Consider the following 22411-nt stretch of genomic DNA (forward strand, 5'->3'; position numbering starts at 1 on the left):
TGTTCCTCTATACCAAATTTGCCACCAAAAAAATAATCTGGATCAGGCCAATAATTAGAACTTGATGATAATCTGAATCAGAATGTCCCTAGCACTACTAGTAGCAGGCAAGTAACACATAGTTCCTTCTTTTATACAGAAGTTTGCGTGGAAGGTGTATTCTTAATTTTTCTGTGTTGTAGTCTCCAGATTACAGCTCCTATCTTAAATTTCATTGCTTTTGCAAGATAATCTTAAGAGTTAGAGTGGTCTGAATTTACTATCAGTACACTAATATTTATTTTTTTATGATCAGAAAACATTTTCTAGAACTATTATCATACTATAGGTACTTTAATGGCTAATATGCATGCGTTGCAAGAGGGGTGTTCATGTTGTAGTGATTTAGCTAACTAATAGAGTGACCACAGGCTAACTATTCATTTTCAGCTAACTGATAGAGTGACCATTCATGTGTATTGTTTACTAAAAGAGAACTGCTACTTTCTGAATAGATATAGACTTGAGAATTTCATAGCAGCAAGTACATACTCAGATTAGCATATAAACCAAGTTTCATAATTTTTGGACAACTACAACAGGAGATATGAAAAAGGCAAAAGTTACAAGCCTAAACAAGTTAGCATACTTAGAGAACATATTTGGGCCTAAGAAAATTACTGCAAAATCTAGATACTCAAGATAGCATACTGTAAAGTTTTCATACTTTTTGGAGCCATGAAACTTCAGAATAAAAAATGACAAGCTGGTAAGCTTATGAAATTGGCCCAAAAGAAGCTGTATAGGGTGTGAATTTTCCAACAAAAACACTGCTTTAAGCATCCATGTTCTCAAACAAAAAACATATAACTAGTTGGGTTGCTGGACAAGCACAAATGTTTAATGTCTTTACTTTTCATGTTCTCAAACAAGGCCATTGCAGCAAGAACAATAATACTACTGCCACCACCACACCTCACCAAATTGAGTTCACAGCTAATGCAAAGTATCACATTACCAAACTGATGCAAAGTAAAGATTTACAGGAGCCAATTAAATAGCTAATCAACCATATTTCTAATAAACAAAGAAATGAATACCATAATGCCTACTGTTCAGCTGCAAAAAAATAGCAGCTTTGGTTTAACTAGAAAAAGAACTATAATCTTAGCAAAATTCCCGATGTTCAAATTAACTGGAACTCAAAGAAGCTAATAATCAACATAGATGTCCTCCATTCACACAATTATTTCAGTTTCACCGTAAATTCACACAATTATTTCAGTTTAACTAGAAAAAGAACTATAAGTGCATGCTCTGTTCTTCCTCAGTAACCCATCACTGCAGGAATTGAGGCGAAGGGGATAAATGTAGGCGAAGGGTTGGGGCATACCAAGGGGTATGGCGGCAGTCAAAGCTCGAGGTCGGAGAGGGAGCACCAGGGGAGGTCGAGGTCGTCGAGGGAGCATCGAGAGAGGTCAGAGCACGTGGGCCGACGACATCGTTGGAGATAGAGGTCGGTGAGGGAGAGCCGGTGGTGGAGCCAGAGCGCACGGCCAGGCCAGGGAGCACAAACCGTAGCCCCGCGAGGTCGTCAGAGCGTGCGCGCAAGCCAGTGAGGTCGGAGCTCTAGGTCGGAGAGGGATCCACGGCGGTGGCGGGGATGGCAGCCATAGCGCACAGCCGGGCCGGGGGAGCACAAACCCTAGTCCCCGGTGAGGTTGTCAGAGCGCGGGCACGGGCCGGCCAGGTCAGAGGTCAAGGTCTGAAACCGAGCGGCGGTAGGCCGACCGGCCGTGTGAGCCCTCGCAAACCCTAGCCGCCATGGCAGCCTGGGGAAAGGCGGCGTTTGGGGCACGGAGGAGGCCTGGGGGACGGAGGTGGTTATGGGAGGAAGGCGGCGGTAGGCCACGGAGATGGTGGCAGCGGTGGGGTGGCGGGAGAAATCTTGGCAGCCTGACGGCGTCTGCGAGGAAGAAGACGCCCAAGACTTGGTGAGATTTTGACCAGGCGCGGGCTATAGAATATATACCCAGAGTCATTTGTAGGGGCGGCTCTAAAGACCAGCCCCCCCCCTACAAATGCATTTGTAGGGGCGGTTTCTGATTCAGCCGCCCCTACAAATATTTTCGCATATTTTTAAATATTACTTCTACATATTTTTTATAAATGTGTAAATGTATATATAAATGTATAAATGTAATAAAAATAATTTGCTATATTTTCCGTATACATAAAAAATTACTTGCTTATATATATTGATATAATGATATATTTTATTTTGTCAAATAAAAAATATATTTAAAAAATTTTAAATTTGAATTTGTGAACTTCGAATTGAATTTTAAGACAAAAAAATGATCTAAAATGAAAATGTTGTAAACATCAAAGTTGTAGAACTCATCAAGATGTACAACTTTCATTTTGATCATATTTTCATGTGACTCGGTTTGAACGGTTCAAAGTTTTAATTTCAAAAAGTAGCAGCTTCATTTGAGAGTATATGATTTCAAATGTAAAAGTCATGAATATAAAATATGTTGAACTTATTAAGTTCTACAACTTTTGTTTTGGTCATTTTTTTTATTTAAGTGATAGCAAACATTGTTCATAAATTGACACATCTCTCGTTTAGTTTCATAAACTATGTATGAGATTCATGAATTCGTGACCAATGTTTGTTAACACTTTAGCAAATGAAGAAATGACTAAAATAAAAGTTGTTGAACACATCACTATCTACAACTTTTATTTTTGTCATATTTTCATTTGATAAAATTTGAACAGTTCAATTTTTGAATTTCAATAAATGGCAACTTCAAACAAGATTTTGAAACCTTAAATGATCTCAACTACAAAAGTCGTGAACATAAAAGTTGTTGAACTCATCACTATCTATAACTTTTATTTTGGTCACTTCTTCATTTGACAAAGTATTAGTAAACATTATTCATAAATTCACATATCACTCATAGTTTCATGAACAATATGAGAGACATGTTGATTTGTGAACAATGTTTACTATCACTTTGTCAGATGAAGAAATAACCAAAATAAAAGTTTTATATCTTGATGAGTTATACATCTTTGGTATTCATCACTTTTTCAGCTGAAATCATTTGGTATCTCAAAATCTTGTTAGAACTTATCATTTTTTTTAAATTTGAAAATTTGAATTGTTCAAACTTTATCAAACGAAAAGAATGACCAAATCAACACAGTAACTTGATAGGGCATGATTTTAGAAAATTTTAGGAAAACAAATCATCACATTTGGAGTTAGTACGAGGGAGAAAGAGTAGTTACAAATTTTACCCAGAGATTAAAAAGAAAAATCACAACTGTTCATGATGATCAATGATGAACAAGTGTGATTTCTCTTTTTCATCTGTGGCTAAAATTTGTAACTAGTTTTTCTCCATCATACTAACTCCAAATGTGATGGTTTTTCTCTAAAATTTTCTAAAATCATGCCCTATCATTTTAGTCTGGTCATCTATCTTTGTCACTAGTTTTGGACAATTCAAATTTTGAATTTTAAAAAATGACAACTTTAAACATGATTTTCAACCACTAAATAATTTCAGCTGTAAAAGTGATGAATATAAAAATTATATAACTCGTCAAGATCAGAGGTCTTATACTTACGTGTCAAAGAAGTTTTATTCCAACCAATTTGAGTATGAATCTTCAGAGAATCAGAGGTGATTCCAATCAATTTGAGTATGAATCTTCAGAGAATCAGATGTGGTTTTTATCATAATCAATTTGGGTACGTCTCAGAGTCCAACGTTTTTCATTCTTCTGATGGATAAAAAAATAGACCTTACAACTAAAATATCAGGTTTACACCTTTATCTTTTTACGAAATTAGCTAAAATTAGTTGGAGATAACTAATACAATTGTCCACTACTTTATGCTGATCGGTGTGACTAGATATATAAGTGAATCTCATATCAAAAGCGGGACCGTAAAATTAAAACCCTTATGTTTGCACCTTAAAACTTTAGCAAAATATTTGGAGTTGGACTCATATATATGTGAGTCCCACATCAAAAGCCGTATCCTAAAATTCAAAATATAATATTTACACTTTAAAATTTAGTGAGATTGACCGGAATTTTTTAGAGATGATTTAATATAATTGTTAGCTACTTCGTACATAGATATGTAAGTGGACAAATATATATTGGCCCCGTGTTATAAACTTAAAACTATATTAAAAGCTCGTGTACCTTTTAAGTAGTCAAGTGCACCTAAACCAAATAGACACTAAATTTTTTGAGTTAATATCCGATGATTATAAACGTCCCAATCTGAATAGATTCCATCCAAATCCATTCATCAAATCAACTAAAGTCCAACTGTACTTTGGATTATCCAAATCCACAATCACCTCTGCTCGCAACAGGCCGCTAGAGTTATAACAACTGGGGGGTCCGTCCGTACATCTCCAGCTAGCCAATCTTCAGCGGTAGCTTCCCTTCTTCTTCAATCAACTCTCACCGGTGAAGCCGAGTCCCTGTTCTTCTCTTATCCAGATCTGAAGGCAGCTGATTTTGCGATTGCATCCTCCATCTTCATTCTGGTTAGTAATCGATTCAGCCAATGATTTCTCTACGCCACTGCCCAATAGCGTCCTAGCTAGTGCCTTTTGCTACTAACCAGCTGCTAGTTGATCTGCGTTTAAGCATCGACGGGCTTGACGGTTTGCCCCTTAAATCCAGTTACTCTCTCATGTCGGAGAACATGTTGTTTCCCGCAGGAGAAACTGGCTAGCGAAAACTGAAAATTTTGACCGGAGGATTGCAGGACAGGACATTGTGAAGCTAGAGAAACAGTAGTTGTTGTTTTGGTCTGACGGTTTGCCTGTGTCTTTAGGTCAGGACATTAATGATTAGTTCTACAAATTCATTTCCGCATTGGCTGTGACTAAAATGGATTGTGAAGCTAGTGTTGTGCACAATCTCTTGGAACGCATGATAGTTGATGAAAGCATAGAGCCGACAGGTCTGCCATTAGCACTTCTGAAAGCCATCACCAATAATTTCTCAGACAATCAGCAAATTGGCGAAGGGGGTTTTGCAGTTGTTTACAAGGTACATATCATATTCGTATCTCTCAATCTTCTTCAGTCTTGATCACAACTGATAGATGTAAAAGCTCATGCTCAATTGCTCAGGCATGTTTACACGGCAATGTGTTGTGACTGCAGGGACAGCTTCAGGGTGGCACAGTTGCTGTGAAAAGACTGTCCCCAGAACTTGATATGGACGAGAAGAACTTCAGCCATGAGATTAGCAGTCTCATAAAGGTGAAGCACAAAAACATAGTAAGGTTCCTAGGATATTGTGCCGACACACAAGGGAGAGTAGAGACGTACAAGGGAAGGACGGTCATGGCTGACGTACGACAAAGGTTGCTCTGCTTTGAGTTCCTGCCAAATGGGAGTCTTCATCGGTATATTACTGGTATGTCTGTGTCCATCTTATATTTTGACAAATGAGGTCCATATGCTCCCTTTAGGTCCCATTTTTTTGTCAATCACGGGTTGTCTGTTCGGATTATGATACTGTTCCTATTCCATCCCCCTTTTTTTTCATGAACGGATGAGCAGATGCATCTCGTGGACTCGAATGGAGGATACGCTATCAAATAATAAAGGGAATATGTGAGGGTTTACATTATCTGCACCAAAACAAAATAGTTCATTTAGATCTCAAACCTGCAAACATACTGTTGACCTACAATATGGTGCCCAAAATTGCTGATTTTGGTCTCTCAAGATGCTTTGATGAAAACCAAAGCCATGCTATAGCTTCAAAACTGTTTGGAACATTGTAAGCTATCTATGCATCTTGAAATCAAAGCTTATTGATGAGAACATTTTTTTTTCATTTCTTAATTTGCTTCTTAATTCCTCTGGCCACAAACTTTGCCATGCAGGGGATATTTGGCACCAGAATCCGATAGTAAAGAAATCACATTCAAGTTAGACATATACAGCCTTGGTGTTATAATCATGGAGATATTGACAGGAAAGAAGGGGTATTCTGAGATTGAGAATGTAAGAATATTGCACATGACCAATCCAAGACAAGGCTACAATGTTAAGAAAATTTCCAATTATCAAACAATATGGTTTTGTGCAATATACAATTGTAACCCTAATACAATATATTAATTTTTCCAACAATTCTTATGCAAGCCAGTGAAATTGGTTTTACTTAATGTACAGATGTAATAAGTCTAGTTAACTATCTAAATGTTACAACCCAGCAGCACCAAAGTAAACACTGCAGAGCACCAAAGTATTTGGCATGCTTTACTTTCTTTGTATGTCTTATGTCTGTATTGGCATATTTATACGTCAGAAGTCTTTACAATATTTTATTTACTTGCACATGATAAAATTTCCAAGTCTATGATAAACCCTAACTCATGGTTACTTGCAATGTTTTAGGTACTTGAAAGTTGGGGTAATAGGTTCGAAACATTAAATCAAGACACAGAACTGAACCAGGTAAGGGTATGCGCCAAGATAGGGGTAGAGTGCAGTGACTTTAACCCAGCGAAGAGACCAGATACACAGTATATAATTGAGACACTTTATGAAATGGAGCAGACATATGGTTTTATTGAAACCGACCTCTGTACTTCATCAGCAACACATGTAAGTTAACTCATGACACACATAGAATCCTTTAACTTCCAAGAATGGCTTTTTAGAGCTTGGGCACAGCACCGTTTTCAGTTTCTTGCTTCGATTTGGCGGATAAATTAAGTGAAGTCGTTAAATTGTTCTGCATGAAAAGGAATCTTCTACTGAGCTGCAGAAAGTTAAACGTCCTACCACGAGAGACGAAAATCAAAGTATATATTCAGTATTTTTCAGCATCTGATATTTGGTGCATAGACAGTAGAGGGAATTGCGGCAAAGGCCAGACACGGCACACTTGCCATTTATAGATAACGGCTCGTCCAGCACTCCAGCCTCTGATTATTCTACAGGAATCCATGATCACAGGATTGATTAGTTACGCAATATAAAAATTTAGGGAATCAGCTACTAGGCAACATATACAGACAAACGTACGACATACAAGGCTGATATTGTTAATACACTCATCCACAGTTGTAATGGTTGCCCGAGATCAGCAACTAAGAGCACCATCAAAAGCGGAGAGCTTGGCCTACCACGGGGTTGGAGCAGAGTGCCTAGAAGCACAAAGCAGAGTGACACTCTGCAATGCTCCTTTCGTTGGGCTTTTGGGAGTTGTTTTTCTTTAAAAAAAATAAAAGCCAGCCAAAGGGATATAAATCAGAAGCTGTTTTTTTTCAGAAGTAACTACTTTTGGGTAGTACAGTTTTGAAAGTACCATTTTTTTTAGAGAGAGTTTTGAAAGTACTCATCAACATAGAGGAGCAACAGTGTTCGAAATAGATGCAATGAATCACAATGTGGCGACGTAGGAGGCAAACCACTGGTACCAAGCCGGTGGTGCCTGCTTGAGGCTAAATGAATTCTTGAGGAGACACACATAATGATGGACTGAGGAATCAATAAATCCTGGAGGCTGAATGTAGGAGTCGTACACTATCTCGATCATTAAGGTGGACATGGAGAAATGTATTTATAACATTCAATTGGTGAATGGGCCATCTATGTGTGGTGGTGATGCTAAAAGCAACCCAAATTGTCAAAGGTTTCACAATCTAATTCAAGGTTCCATCATAATCTAGACCAGGATGCTAATAATTTCCATAGGCTATCCATCAAGCCTTTTAAGACCGAGTCCAGGATCCTTCATACTTTAGCTGCCTTTTTAGACCGAGTCCATGTGCTTCAAGTCAAGGTGCTTTAGTTTATCTTCACGCATCTTCAAAAAACCTCAACCATTTTTTTACCGAGAAATTTGCTCATGGTAGTGAAAGTGCGAGTGTAGAGGGACTTATTTATAAGCCCTTACTAATCCAAGGTTGTTTGGTAATTGGTAATTGACTCTGATGGAGCATTAATTTTTGTGGTACCTGATGGCTGAGCAGCGTCGAGAGATAGACCCTCTGATTAACAGAAACAGATACTTTTAGGAGCTACCTCGAGGCAGGCATCCAAAGAAGAATGCCTATGTTAATCAACTATTTACAGCGGCGGTCGTGTTAGAACGTCCGCCTCTGTTAATCGATTAATAGACTCTGACTTCTTAAAATGCCCGTCCTATAAAAATTGCTATTAACCGAGGCAGATAATTATATGGGTCCACCTTGAGAAAAAATTGGTTAATAGAGGTGGCATGCTTAAGAGACTTACTTCTAGAAAAAGTTATCTCATAAAATTCATAACTTCTTTGTACCAAAATTGTAGAGCTCGATGCAATCTACAGATTGTAGTCGATAAGATTTTCTATCCGTGATTGTTTAGAGCCCCAACAATTCATTTAACTTCTTAGATTTGGAAATTTAAAGTTTAGTATTTTTAAACAACCTCGGATGTTGGCATGGTTTGTACGGAGCTTGTCTATCAAGGAGGGTGTCCCCTCGTCTCCGGCACACCAAGTCGTTGTCGCTTCACACGAAGCTCGAAGGGACGGGACCATAAGGTCACCAAGACCTTCACCAAAATGTCAACAAGACCTCGAGTGCTTCTATTCATCAAGATTATAAGGACACAACAACCCAATATTCAATCTGTAAAGCATAACTACCACAACAACACTTTTTAGAGACAGGCTCTAAGCCTCTCCAAAGGCTGACATAGAGACTGACTCTCCTACAAGGTCTCTAAAAAGCATTGATTTGCAGAGCTGACCGCGAAGACCGACTCTGAAATAAAACAACCAGAGGTGGATGCTTAAAACGCCTATCTCGAACAATCAATTAAAAATTTTAAAATACAACAATAGCTTATGGACCACCGCAAGAATGAACATCGTTTCTATGGAAACTATTTTAGACACGGGTATAGTCTTATTATTAGTTCTATATATAATGGTGCAACAATAATTTGTTTCTAGATAAATCTTTATCTAATTTGTATTACGTGCAGCCATTCAATGACGGCATGACAAATGATGCATTCCAAGGCAGCACTTGCAAGGATGATACACAATGTGGTCCTGTCAACCCCCAGTCTCATGGACCTAAGTACAATCTCAAGTTGTACATGCACCAAACCATGGATGGACCAAACCATAACCAAGTAAACATAGCAGATCCACAGCAGCCACATATGTTTGGTTACACCAATGTTCATGACTATCCCATATATGATGGTCTTGGACCTAGTGCAAAGATTGTTGCACGTGCACAAGGCCTGCATACAAAGACTTGTATGGACGACGATGACTGGTTCCATTGGAGCAGCATAGTGTTTAGCAATGAAAGGTTTGGTGTTTGATCTTAAATACGTTAAACGTCGCCCTTCTATATAGGATTGTTCTTTCTACATGTTAATTATTGTATACTAAAATAAATACTAGTAACAACAATAACAATTTATTATGCATGCACATAACTAGTCGCTGGACTTCATTTTGTTGACTGCATCTGCTGCAAGCTTACTTGTTTGTTTGATATTCCTGAATTAGGTTTGGGGGGTCCAGTTTTAAGGCAATAGGAAATCAAAATAAACTCCAAGGCGAATGGGCTATTGTTGGTGGGACTGGAGTGTTTACTTTTGCAGAGGGCATGATATCTATCAACAGAATCGAAGAAGGAGGTGGGTTCACAACCATCTATGGAATTCAAATCAGTGCACTTTGCCGCACAACACAGACGACTAATACAGAGGTAATGATAATATTTTTTGAGTAAAATTCACCGATGGTCCGTAAACTTAGCCGGCGATGTCATCCTAGTACCTAAACTTCTGTACTGATATCTGTGGGTCCCTAAATTTGGCCAATCATGTCAACCTAGTCCTTGAACTTTTAAGGTCATCACCGCCTGTCTCTAAACTTGGACCGTGGTCTCATTTCGAACTCTAAACTTGGTTTTGAGTCTCATCTGGGTCAAAACAGGGTGATCTACAAACTTTATATCAAAAAATAATTCATAATTTTTTCATGTAAACTCTAATGAAGTCAAACTTTATATTAAAATTGTAGCCCTCGACGCGATCTACAACTTTGCACTTGAAAAGTTTTTGAATTAAAACTGTTTAGGGTCCCAAAATACTGTTGTAAGTTTATAGATTTTGAAATTTAAAATTTAAAATTATCAAACAATCTTGGATATTGACATCTTCTATATGAAAGTTATAGTTCAGTTGCTTTCTATTTGTCGATTCATTCTGTCAATCAATGTCCGAGGCAATGGATCTAAGGGAGCACATGTGACACAGGTCATAAGAGTTTGACACAATAAAATTTTGCTTTTTGATATTAGATACTGATTAGTCACCAATCATGAGAATGTAACTTAAAAAGTCTCTCCGAGTACAATATTCTTCGGAAATAGGGATGGTATCGAATATGAGTAGCAAGTATATAGCATGTTTCTAATATGAGTATCTAGTACAATGTTCTTTTGAAATATTAGTATATATTATTTTTCTTCTAATTATAATATGTGTAGCTACTAGTTTCTTGTCAATGGGATAAACTCAAATTTAGACAACTCCGCACCAAACACCGTGCAGATCACACTTTTCCATGGATACTTATTGAAAAATGCTCTGTTTTTGTATAGTTCTATAATGATGTAAAAAATACGGTTCAGGGTAATTTTTTTTCTTATTCCATGTGATTGAAATGTACAAATTCAATATGGCAGTAATAGTTCATGAAACCTCAATAACATATCTCCACGTCACATTTAAGAAAAGGAGGCGGATCCATCAGCACATGTACGTTATACCTATGGTTTGCGAAAGGGTTTCTAGCTGAGTTGGTCACGTAATCTGAGTAACACTCCTTAATCCTGAGTTCGACTCTCTGTGGAAACGAATTTCAATCTGGGGTTAAAAAAATTCCCTCGTCTGTTCTATGCCAAAGCACAGGTCTAAGGCCCGGCCCCAGTCGTGGTCATTCTCACATGGGCTATGGTGCCGCTGTGTAGGGAGGGGTAGGGGTTCGGAGTTTTCTCTGCGTGAGAAAGTTAAAAAAATCCCCTTGTGTCAAGTTTCTTTTGTTATACCTGTCGACATGTAATATGCCAATTCATTTTTAATGTAACTGCCTTCTTTCTGCTGAGATTCAGTGAGTCAATAGCCTCTTTTAACAATTGACTTGTGTTAACATTTTTTTTGGCGAAAAGACTTGTATTAAAATATATAAGAGGAGTATATATATTGCTTTGCTGTAGTGTATCATATTAGTATAATTTTAATATACACAGGATATTTCTATCGAACACTGTGATGAACAACTCGATCTTCATTCATTTGTTTTCAGGCTTCCAACGATGGACCTAATTACAGTCTCATTTTGTACATGCACCAAACCGTCGAGGGACCCAATCATAACCAAGTAAATATAGCAGATCCAAAGCAACCTCAAATGTTTGGTTGCACTAATGTTCATGACTACCCAATATATGCCCCCAGCGCAAAGATTGTTGCTCGTGCACAAGGACTACATACTGAGACAAATATGAACGACGATGACTGGTTCCACTGGAGCAGCATAGTGTTTAGCGATGAAAGGTTTGGCCATACTTTAAACACCGCCATTCTACAAATTTTCTCTTCTATATATGCACCGTTACATTATTCCATTATGTTTGATTGCTGTGGTCCGGTTATACTGGTACCTATATTGATTTCTGTACATAGCCATAAAATTTCACAACTCAAAACCTACTTTTAGGGGGGCACATCCAAACGATTTCGTGAAGCAGGTAAGGCAACTGCCTCCACACAAAGGCCTCCGAGATTGGCCATTGTCACTGAAACATAGAGCTTTCTTGATCAACACTAGAAAAAACACAAAATGTGCACTTTAGGTATTCCTAGTTTACTCTATGTAACCACAAAAAATTTTACAACCCAGAGCTAACCTCATCAACTAGCCTATCCTAATTTAGGAAAGGTAAATGTAACAAAGTCAAGCACAGTGTGGAAGCTTAAATGCATATCATGGCTAGATGCATGGTAATGATTGCAAAAACACCACCCCTAGTCGATGATGGAGCTCCACCGAGATATACTCCCGGTCACCAAACCTTCTCTATTTATATCATTTAGCTCGCTACAAAGGCTTGTGCAACCTAGAAAAAAGTGTTGCAAGCCACTAAGGCTCACCACTATTGTCCGACTCTTCCATCCGATCACCTTGGCGCCACCTGCTATGGAGCTTGTCTATCAAGGAGAGTGTCCCCTCTCATCTCCCGCACACCAAGTCATCGTCGGTTCACACCAGCCTTGGAGGGCAGGACCAGAAGGTCACCAAGACCCTTCACCAAAATCTCAACAATACCTCAAGTGCTTCGGTTCATCAAGATTATAAGGACACAACAACCCAATATTCAATCTGTAAGGCATCACTACCACAACAACACTTTTTAGTGATAGACTCTAAGCCTCTCCAGAGACCGACTCTCCTACTCTCTATAAAGCACCGATTTGCAGAGGTGACCACGAAGCCTGACTCTGAAATGAAACAACTGGAGGTGGATGGTTAAAACAACCATCACTGTCACAGTCGTTGATGGTGCTTGCGGTGGCACTCTTCATCTGCCTCTTGTGTTGTCTACTGAAGAGAGGCTTCCTCCCTATGGATCGTCGATCTTGTCCATGCTATGATGTCGTCCTTGTGCTAACCCTTGTTTCCTAGCAACCCATCATCCCTGTGAGGAGAAACAGACAAGAGCTAACCCTTGTTGCCAACCAACTCGTCATCCCTATGAGGAAAATAGACAAGAGGCAACCAAAAGGGCACACAAATAAGATCAAAGACCAAGTGTCGATGGAGGAAAAATGGACTCACCATTGTCGGAGACCACTCGTGGAATCATGGAGGAGCCATGTCGCCACCGCTCGCGTTGATTGGCGGTACTCCTCACCAGATCCATTATGCTTCTTGGCAGATCAGCTGATCCGTCATGCTCCACATCAGTTCCATCAATACATCGTGCTCCTCGCCGGTTGTAGGGTCGAGATGGCGGACTAGAGGGGAGTCAATAGTCATTTCTAAAACTCAAACGCCCTGGCTAGCCTAAATAAATACGGAATTAAAACTATCGGTCTAGCCAAGACTACACCCCTCTATCTAAGTTCTCAAGCACCTTACAAAGATCCTAATTATGCAACAAAGGTACCAAGCTAGCTAGAGCTCACCTAATCAATTCTAAAGCAAGGTCACACAAACCTATGCAATAGTACTTTAGCAACTGGGAGAGATCATACACAATCTAGTAAGCAAAAACACAAAGCCACCTAAGCTCACTAGCAATGCTCAATAACACGGCTACACAAGCCAAATTAGAGAGCGCAAATCACTTAGCTACACAAACTAAGCAATGTGACTAACAAGGTTACTCAAACCGAATTAGTCACGCAAGGGAGCTACTTCTATGCTACACAAGCAAGAAGGTAACTAGCAAGCTACACAAGCTAACTAATTACAAGAGCAACTACACAAGCATAATGTATGAAAAGTAAATACAAACTTGTGTGACGAGGATGCAAACCAACAGGAAGACAAGGATGACACGATGATTTTATCCCAAGGTTCGGCGGCTCACTTGGTGGTTCGGCGGCTAATTGGCATCACCCACCAAGCCCACACGTCGGGCACCGCAAGAACCTACCCCAAAAGTCAGGGTAGCTCAATGACACGCTCTACTAAAGTTGCTCTTCGTGATCCCCGTGGGGTGAGCACAATCCCTCTCACAAATCCTTCTCTGGAGCACCGCACAATCTTCTCGCGTGCTTCAATAGAGTCACAAGCCACCAAGCCATCTAGGAGGTGGTAACCTCCAAGAGTAACAAGCACCATCGGCTTGCAACTTGAACACCTAGTGTCACTCGATGCAACCTCACGATGTAATCGCACTAGAATCGCTCACTCACTCGATCGGATGATCACTATCAAGCACAGGTGAGTTAGAGGGCTCCCAAGCACTACCACACAAGCCACCAAGGCTCTAGTGTGCTCAGCATCCATCCAAAGGCCGGCCAACACTTCTATTTATAATCACATGGCTCAAATGAGTCATTACCCCTTCACTGGGCGAAACTCAGGGCGACCACACGCTCTTCACAACGCGACCGGACGCACAGGTCCCTGCATCCGGTCACTCTCCACCGTCCACGTGTCGTCTGTGTTCAACGTCGAACGCCCAATCCCAACGGTTGGCTCTACGTGCCAAAGGTCAAAGAATGATTGGATACACAGCTGGCCCAACCTAAAATGCTCCAAGCCGTGTTCGATCACAAGTTTGCCCGTGCTGCTGAGACACTGACCGGACGCACTACTCTGGCACCTGACGCTGCGCCACCACCGAGTCAGGTCGACTCCCGAGAGCTCCTAGAGCCTCTAAATTGCGACTGGACGAGTCAGTTTAGACACGATCGGACTCATGGCCCGAATCCGGTCCTTCTCCATCTGCCACACGTCACCGCCATGCCTCACGCCACAACGTCAGTGTACGTCACTACGACCGGACGCACCAGCGTCGCGTCCGGTCCTCCACTGAGCCAGCGTCCGATCAATGAACTGAGGGCGCTCTTCATTGCGCACTGCTTCATCGAAGGTAGGGTGCAGAGTCTGGTCCCTGCCGAGGCAGAGTCCGATCCCCTAGAACTCCTCCTTTTCTTCACCGAGTTGATCCACATCAACTCCAACTTCTTCTCCTTTGCAAATGTGCCAACACCACCAAGTGTACAACAACTTGTGCAAGTATGTGTAGCACCCAGTTTTAAGAACAAAACCAGATACACACCATATGTGAGTCCAGGAAGTCAAATCTCACATATAGCTACAAATAAGGGTAATATCAATAGACAATGCTCAATTATATAACATACTTAGTATAGAGAGTATAACCTTGGAGTATAGACAGCGGAAAGACAACTCCGATCTTCGAGTGAAGACTCCAATTCCACAGGGACAACTGACTAGTTGGTCACAAGCCTAATTCCTCCAAACTCTAGCAATCTGGTACCCATCCGGGATTTTTCCAAATATGTGTAAAATAAAGCAAGTGTAAGTACATGTCGTACTCAACAAATATAACATGGGGTTCATGAGGCTCAAAAAGCTGACACTGGTTCACTGTGATTAGCTTTTAATGAGTCATGATTTTAGCAATTGAGTAGCAACAAGTTTATCATAAGCCCATAAACACATGATCAGGTAAACATGAATAATGAATAGCATAAACAATAATTATTAATGAGCATATTCATCATCAGTATCATCCGTGTCCATCATCATTAACCATTAGTGATCATCTTCATCATCCATATCATTAGTGTTCATCATCTATTCCGTAAGGGTTCCAAGGCCGCTCGTGACCGTGAGCACGGCTGATATACCAGTTTTACACTCTGCAGAGGTTGTACACTTTCACTGTGAGTCATGATTTACCCTTTCGCCCGAGGTGATCAGCCTCTTGACCCACTACTAAGGAAGGTCGGTAGGGTTCACTATGAAGCCTTTCAAAGGTTCGTCTAACAAGTTAGGGCCGCTAGGTTTCTGTGGCTTGCGAATGTAGGGCTCCCCTTCCGGCAGGCACAATGACACGTAGCCTATACACTGACGGACAGAGGCCGCACTATATCCAACCCGGAACACACCCCTCTTGCGCCATAAAAGTAACCACTAACAAGCTAGAATAGGTCCTCATACTGAGCTAAAGCTAGAGCCATATAGCCCTCACAGCTGTACTATAAGTCCCGGATGATCACTTACAGATAAGTCCTTAGGGAGAGGAATCTAGGGCACCATAAAATAGCCCAATGCTCTAGCCCCTTGTTCCATGTTACTAAAAAGCATCTTTTAATATTTATTGCATATACCATTAGTCAAGTTACAAGATCATTGTCTTTAATTGAGCACTAGCATCATACTACCCAATGCAATAACCCAAAAGTAACAAGGCACAAGGTACAAAGTACTAGGAATTCCTTAATGGCAGTCAAGGTAGACACATGCAGTATGAATTAAATGATTAAAGGTGAATAGGTAACAAGGAAGATCTCATGTTATACTTGCCTTAAAACACCGATCCTTCAGTAAGCTTTAATCTTCAGCGTTCTTCTTCTTCTTGATCACCACGTATATCTCACCGACTGAACGAAGTCATAAAGCACCACACAAGCATCCATACAATCATACATGAAGCAAACAATAGATCTAAATTAGAACAGTACACCAAACATAAAATCAAGATGAAAAGTTTGTAAAACGAATCTACGTCTCGCTACGAACACACAGGCGCGAAAAACACGCTAATCTATATCTACCGAAAGATTCGCTCATAGGAGAAAATATAAAACTATTAGCTTCATGTGTTTTAAACATATAAAAGATATTTCATAGAGATTATAATTTAAGTCAAATTTAGATTTGATTTATAAAACTAAAGTGAAACAAATCATGTTCTATTTATAAAATCCAGTTGCATAATTGTTATTTAAGATATGATTCAAACCATGAAATTCTAGTATTAGTGACATGATAAACACTATTACTAACGCGTAGATCTTGACGCTATGAATCTAACGCAACTTGAATGGACTAAAACGGATCTAAGACGCAGAAGATATGATTTAAACAAGATTTCTTTTAATCGAATAATAGATTAAATCTAATCACGAATTTTAAAAGTTAAAAACATACTTAACAGTAGTATGAACACGTAGATTATGAAATTATGAACCTAACGTAATTTGAACGGATCAAATCGGAGTTAAAACGGAGAAGTTATGGCTAAAACAAAATTAGTGGCAATTCTGTAAATAGCTGAAAACGTATTTTAGACTTAACCGAAACAAAATGCTCTTTCAAATGAAGAAAACAAAATCTGTAAACATGTTTTGGACTGCATGTTTATTTGTCAAAAACAGAGGGTCTCTTTAGCAAAAAGAACAGCGAAGGGGTAAGTTCTAATCTGGGCCATTGATCTAAAAACGGACGGCTCAGGATGATGTGTATTTCCATTGTATTTCTGGATTTGTTTTCTTAAAGAATAGCGGCCACAAAACTCATGCATGACCTCATATGACGTCATCAAGCTAGTTAGCAGATTGGAACAGCGCAAGGCATGCAGGCTCACTGCCGGTTGATGATTATTGTTCATATATGAGACATGGATCGTTAGTATCTTCTGGCGTTGATGGATGAGACCAAGATGACAGCAGAGAGCAAAGGGCTCCGGTGGACTGCAGTGCTTGGCCAATGGATACGTACGCCGATAGCTAATCATTTGAACAAAACGACCATACAGTACATGGATTATAGGCAAAACATTAGAGCCCATACCGTACATGGCTTTCCAGGCCTGCATAACGCGGCTTGCATGCTTCAGCTCGGCACAGGCAACAACTGAAGGTAGATCGGCAGGCCAGGCACAGCAACTTACCGAAACGATGTATGCATGCACTGCCAGAGATGAATATAGGAATATGATGTCCAGCTAGAAAGATTTGCAGGGCATCTGCATGACGGCTTGCTGGCTAGTTGGAACACATACCTTAGGGCTCGGCAAGCAGCAAACGCTTGGCTTCCTCACCTGTTCGGGCAGGGAGAGCATAGCGAGCCATGGTGACCAGGAAAGACATGTACGTACAGTGACGTCGGGCGGCCGGGCACGCAGAAAGTGGCGACGGTCGAGCGCGTCATATGGTCTTCTCCTCACGTGATGGAGATCAGCAGCAGTTCTCGCCATGATGCATGTCGGCAGAGCGGCGACGGCAGCAAGCCAGCAATGTTTGCTCTCATATATATATATATATATATATATATGTGTGTGTGTGTGTGTGTGTGTGTGTTGGTCATGTACAGATAGAAACGTTGCCGGGCGAGGCAAACTAGGGCATGCTTGCTAGTTTGTAGGGCGCTTGATCAAGTAGGCGCACTGCATCAGGACAAGAGCAGCTCGATTTGTTGTCCTGCTGCGATAGAAACAACGAGAAGCAACCGAGTAGATGAGAGATAAATATGGTGAGAGCCACCGAAAGTGCTGGACTATTCTCAGACAACGAAAGACAGCGACGATGGGTCTTACCGGCTGATCTCGAGAAGATGATGAGCATGTCAAGGCAACGATGGGGCACGGCCGGGCTGAGCAGCGCGGCGACAGCGGCGACGGCGACGATGGCGAGGGAAGGAGGAAAAAATATAATTTACTACACGAGGGATTTCCCAAACTAGAGGCTCCCCATACGGCAGTTTTGGTGTAATTTGCCCAAGGGGTTGGTAGATATATATAGGAAGAAAAACTCCCCACATCTACATCAACTAACAATATGGTACTAATTGATGTTGCACCCTCCACATTTACTATTGGGCCTAAATAATCATTGAAGCCCATTAGTAAATAAATACATGGGCCTTTAAGATTTATTAGGATTATTGCACATGGGCTTTGAGCGTTGGGATAAATGAGAGATTTATTATTTTCGGAATTAATTAATTTTGTGGATAAAATAATCCTAGAAAAGTCCAGAATTGATATTTAAGCCATGAAAAATACTCCGAGACCTCCGAAAATTTGGAGAAAATTCTCAGAGACACTTTGGAACATGATGAACCCAAATAAAGTATTTGGAGCTTATAAAAATATTGTTGGGAACTTAGAACATAAAGATTAAGGTGAAAGAGGTTGGAATTAAATTCAAGAAAGAAGCTGGAAAATTCCTAGAGATAGATATTCGTCTCCTAAACGTATAAAAAACACACATTTTACACATAGAAACACGAGATGAGACCGACATGAATGCAACAAACACGTTTCTACCTTATGATAAATTTTAAATTACTGAAAATTTTTATTTTCCTATGTTTCCATGTGCACAAAAATTCACAAATAAATCATTTTAACTCTATTTTCAAAAGTGGCAAATTTTGGGGTGTTACAGTATGTTAGCATTTTCATAAATTTTTTTCAAAGGATTAGTCACTCAATTTTCCACGCCACTCGATCCTAGCAACGATGCGAAGTTAGATCACTCAAGTGGCACTAGATGACCGATATGCAAATAAGTTTGCCTCTCTTGATAGTACGACTATCGATCCTAAACCCGGTCATCAACTTCTCTACACACCTATGACCGGTGAAATGAAATACCCCATAGGTTATACCTTTGCCTTACGCATTCCATTCCATCTCCTCCAATGTTGGTTCAACACATGCACAAATCAATCACAAATGACATGATCCACTTTATATCATCACGTGACCGTATTGGTTCATTGATCTTGACTTCACTTGCTCTTCACTGTTGCTTCGGTCCATCGGTGCCAAGTCATCACTCAACTTGCCCTGCACACTTGCAACCAGTCCATCAAGCTAAGTCTTGTCTTGATCTTCTCCACCTTAGTCACATGACTCAATGTCATGTCTCATATGCAATGAGCTCCTTAATCACATGTGTGAGCCTTGCAACATATCTAAGCCATTTCACCTCCATGGCATAGGTTGCTCACACATGATGTACTTGTGGACTAATCACCTGTGTATCTCAATCAAACACATATTAGTCCACCTAAGGTTGTCACTCAATTACCAAAACCAAACAAGGACCTTTCATTGGTTCCACCGATATGTCGTGCTCCTCGCAAGTTCCATCAATATATGTGTTGTCCTCCTCTCTATATCCATCATGGGACACCAACCCAACTACCGCCGCCATAGGGGAATGGGGCCTTCGTGTTTGTGGGAGATCCGCCTCGGGGAGAGTGATGGCCCGCTAAACCACCACAGCCACCGAAGAGGTTGGGTCCTGTGTGCTGTCAAAATGCGTCCCACGTGTTGACTGAGCTTGGGCCCTGACACAACCGCATGCCAATGGGGTTCGATGGCGTGGCGCTCGGCCTTGGATCAATGGCGCACATGATGGATCTAAGGCGAGGATAAGCTAGAGGCACATGGATTGATGCCACACACGATGGATCTAAGGTACAAATGGGCTAGCAGCGCTAGAGGAGTTGTGCGGGGAGTGGGTGGTGGCATCTCATCTTGAGTCGTGGGGTGCGACCGAGAGAATGTGGGGAGAGGATACAAACAAAGAGAAATGTGAGGGATTTAGGTTTGTGTGACTCGAGCTTTGGCCTTTCTAGAGGCAGGCCTCTTAAGAGGTCCTCTATGTAAATGAAATCATTTACCTGACTCTGTTAATCGATTTCTAGAGATAGGAACCGTCTCCATAAATGATCGACTTCCTCTACATAAATAAAAGTGCATGTCTCCTAAAATTATTTTTGTAGGTTGGCATTTACATTGACCGCCTCTGCAGGTGCATTTTAGAGGTGCTCGTTTAAGACAACCGCTTCTAATTATAGCCATAGTTTTAGTTTTAGAGACCGTCACTTAGAGCCTATTTGGTAGATCGAGCTCTGCTCGTAGCTTCTTCGAAGCGGATTCTGTGTAGCCCTACAAAATAGTTAAAATGCATTTGGATTTTGGTGGGGAGCTGACAAGACTGACATCATTTATGAGCTAGGAGCTAAAAAAATATGCTCCCTACCACTTAATCCCCATTATAGTCACTTCTCACCTGCTCCCCACCCTGTCTCTACTAGAATCACTCCACCAAAGAATCAAGGAGTGGAGCTCAAGAAACACGAAGTGGAGCTCTACCAAACTAGCCCTCAGTACAACAACTCTAAAAATAAGATTCTCCTGTCATTTAATATGACTACCTTGAGAAATAGACCTATTTCCGGCGATTGCCGTCCTAAGACAACAACATCTGAAACTCAGTTTCTAGAGATGTGCCTTCACTTTGGGCCCTTGATGATTTGTACTAACTTTTCAAACTGCCTCTAATAGTAAAAGTCGGTATCCTAAATGTTAGAATCTGATACCCCTAGTTATTCACAATAGCCCTCAGATCTTTGAAAGGATGTTGTGAGTATGACACAAGGTTGCACCGTGTCAAGAACAATTTAGTCGAACCACGTAGAAAACCCTAAATGACCATGTTGAAGCAACCATGAGAAGAGGTTAGAATTTGGCAAAGCTGACCGCAAATTGTATTAGCACAACTCCAAAAGAGTACAAGTGATTGGCACTCTCTTACAACCCTACTTGACCCTTTAGGACCCAGTACTGATCCTTGCCCTGTACAAGAATCTGGTGTAATAAAACTACAAGCCAAATCCTTTTGAATGCTCCTAATTGCTCCTATAAGCCTTGGACGAGACCCTTTGTGTTGGCTTAATTGATGCCTATAGCCTCTACCCCTTGTTTATATAGGCCCCTTCAAAGCTCCCATACATGCAAGTAGGAGTTCTACTCCTAGTATAGGATTGTACACTCAAGTACTATTAGAACTAGAAGTACTAATAGCACATCTCTATTGAGTCCTATTATAAGTAGGATTTGAGTCACCATATAACACTAAAAAATTATAATATATTGTTTATTATTACTAGAACAATTGCAAGCTTATTGAAGGTTTTATATTAATGCATTAGATTCCAGGGATCCAGTTTCAAGGCAATAGGAAATCAGAATAAGGTCGATGGCGACTGGGCTATTGTTGGTGGAACTGGAGTGTTCACTTTTGCACAGGGTAATATTTCCATCCGAAGAATACACGGCGATTGGTGCTCAAACATCAAGGAGATTCGTATCAGTGCATTTTGCTGCACGCCACAGAACATTCCAACTGATACAAAGGTGACCATAACATTATTTTTTGTCTTGGTATATGTATTTCCCTAACTAGACTCATGGTGGAGAAACATTAAAGATGGTTTTTGTAGTATTAAAATATTTATATTAGCACTGACAATAGTTAATAATCCATCACTTAATAATCCATCACTTTTTGTAGCTTTTCAGGGCTAATGCTATAAGTCCTGTCACCACACAGTCCCTTGAGTATAATCGGAACTTGTACATGCACCAGACCATCGATGGACCAAACCACAACCAAGCAAATATAGCAGATCCAAAGCAGCCTCTTTTGTTTGGTTGCACCAATGTTCATGACTACCCCATATATGATGGTCTTGGCCCCAGTGCAAAGATTGTTGCACGTGCACAAGGCCTGCATACTGAGACTTGTATGGACGACGATGACTGGTTCCACTGGAGCAGCATAGTTTTTACCGATAAAAGGTATGTACTTAATGTGCTCATCCAACTTTAAACATAATTTTCAATATATTTCTGTATTATTTCTATGCACTGTTCTATCGTCACTTATTTTTCGTTACTAAAATCCAGATTAGTACATTTTGTGGCATGCACATGGCTTGTTATGGACTTGATTTATTTGGTGCATCTGTTAAACGCTTAACTTTATTGTTTCATGTG

The 22411-nt window shown here is 40.4% G+C and overlaps 1 protein-coding gene across 1 annotated transcript; it reads left to right on the top strand.

Annotated features, from left to right (window-relative positions):
- The first annotated feature begins 4455 nt into the window (after positions 1–4455).
- On the top strand, positions 4456–21723 carry LOC136481630 (uncharacterized). The gene is made up of 9 exons (XM_066478963.1): positions 4456–5079; positions 5196–5451; positions 5598–5820; positions 5927–6047; positions 6444–6653; positions 9027–9364; positions 9568–9769; positions 11374–11624; positions 21572–21723. The coding sequence occupies exons 1-9, from the start codon at positions 4918–4920 to the stop codon at positions 21591–21593; spliced, it is 1785 nt and encodes a 594-aa protein (XP_066335060.1). The 5' UTR covers positions 4456–4917; the 3' UTR covers positions 21594–21723.
- Positions 21724–22411: the final 688 nt, after the last annotated feature.

Source organism: Miscanthus floridulus, chromosome 9 (genome assembly GCF_019320115.1).
Source record: "Miscanthus floridulus cultivar M001 chromosome 9, ASM1932011v1, whole genome shotgun sequence".
Lineage (NCBI taxonomy): Eukaryota > Viridiplantae > Streptophyta > Magnoliopsida > Poales > Poaceae > Miscanthus > Miscanthus floridulus.

Bases quoted from the DNA above. Each gene is read 5' to 3' on its own strand.
- LOC136481630 (XM_066478963.1), top strand. From the start codon at position 4,918: ATGGATTGTGAAGCTAGTGTTGTGCACAATCTCTTGGAACGCATGATA. The intron at 5,080-5,195 runs GTACATATCATA...TTGTGACTGCAG, and splicing joins GTTTTGCAGTTGTTTACAAG to GGACAGCTTCAGGGTGGCAC. The intron at 6,654-9,026 runs GTAAGTTAACTC...TATTACGTGCAG, and splicing joins GTACTTCATCAGCAACACAT to CCATTCAATGACGGCATGAC.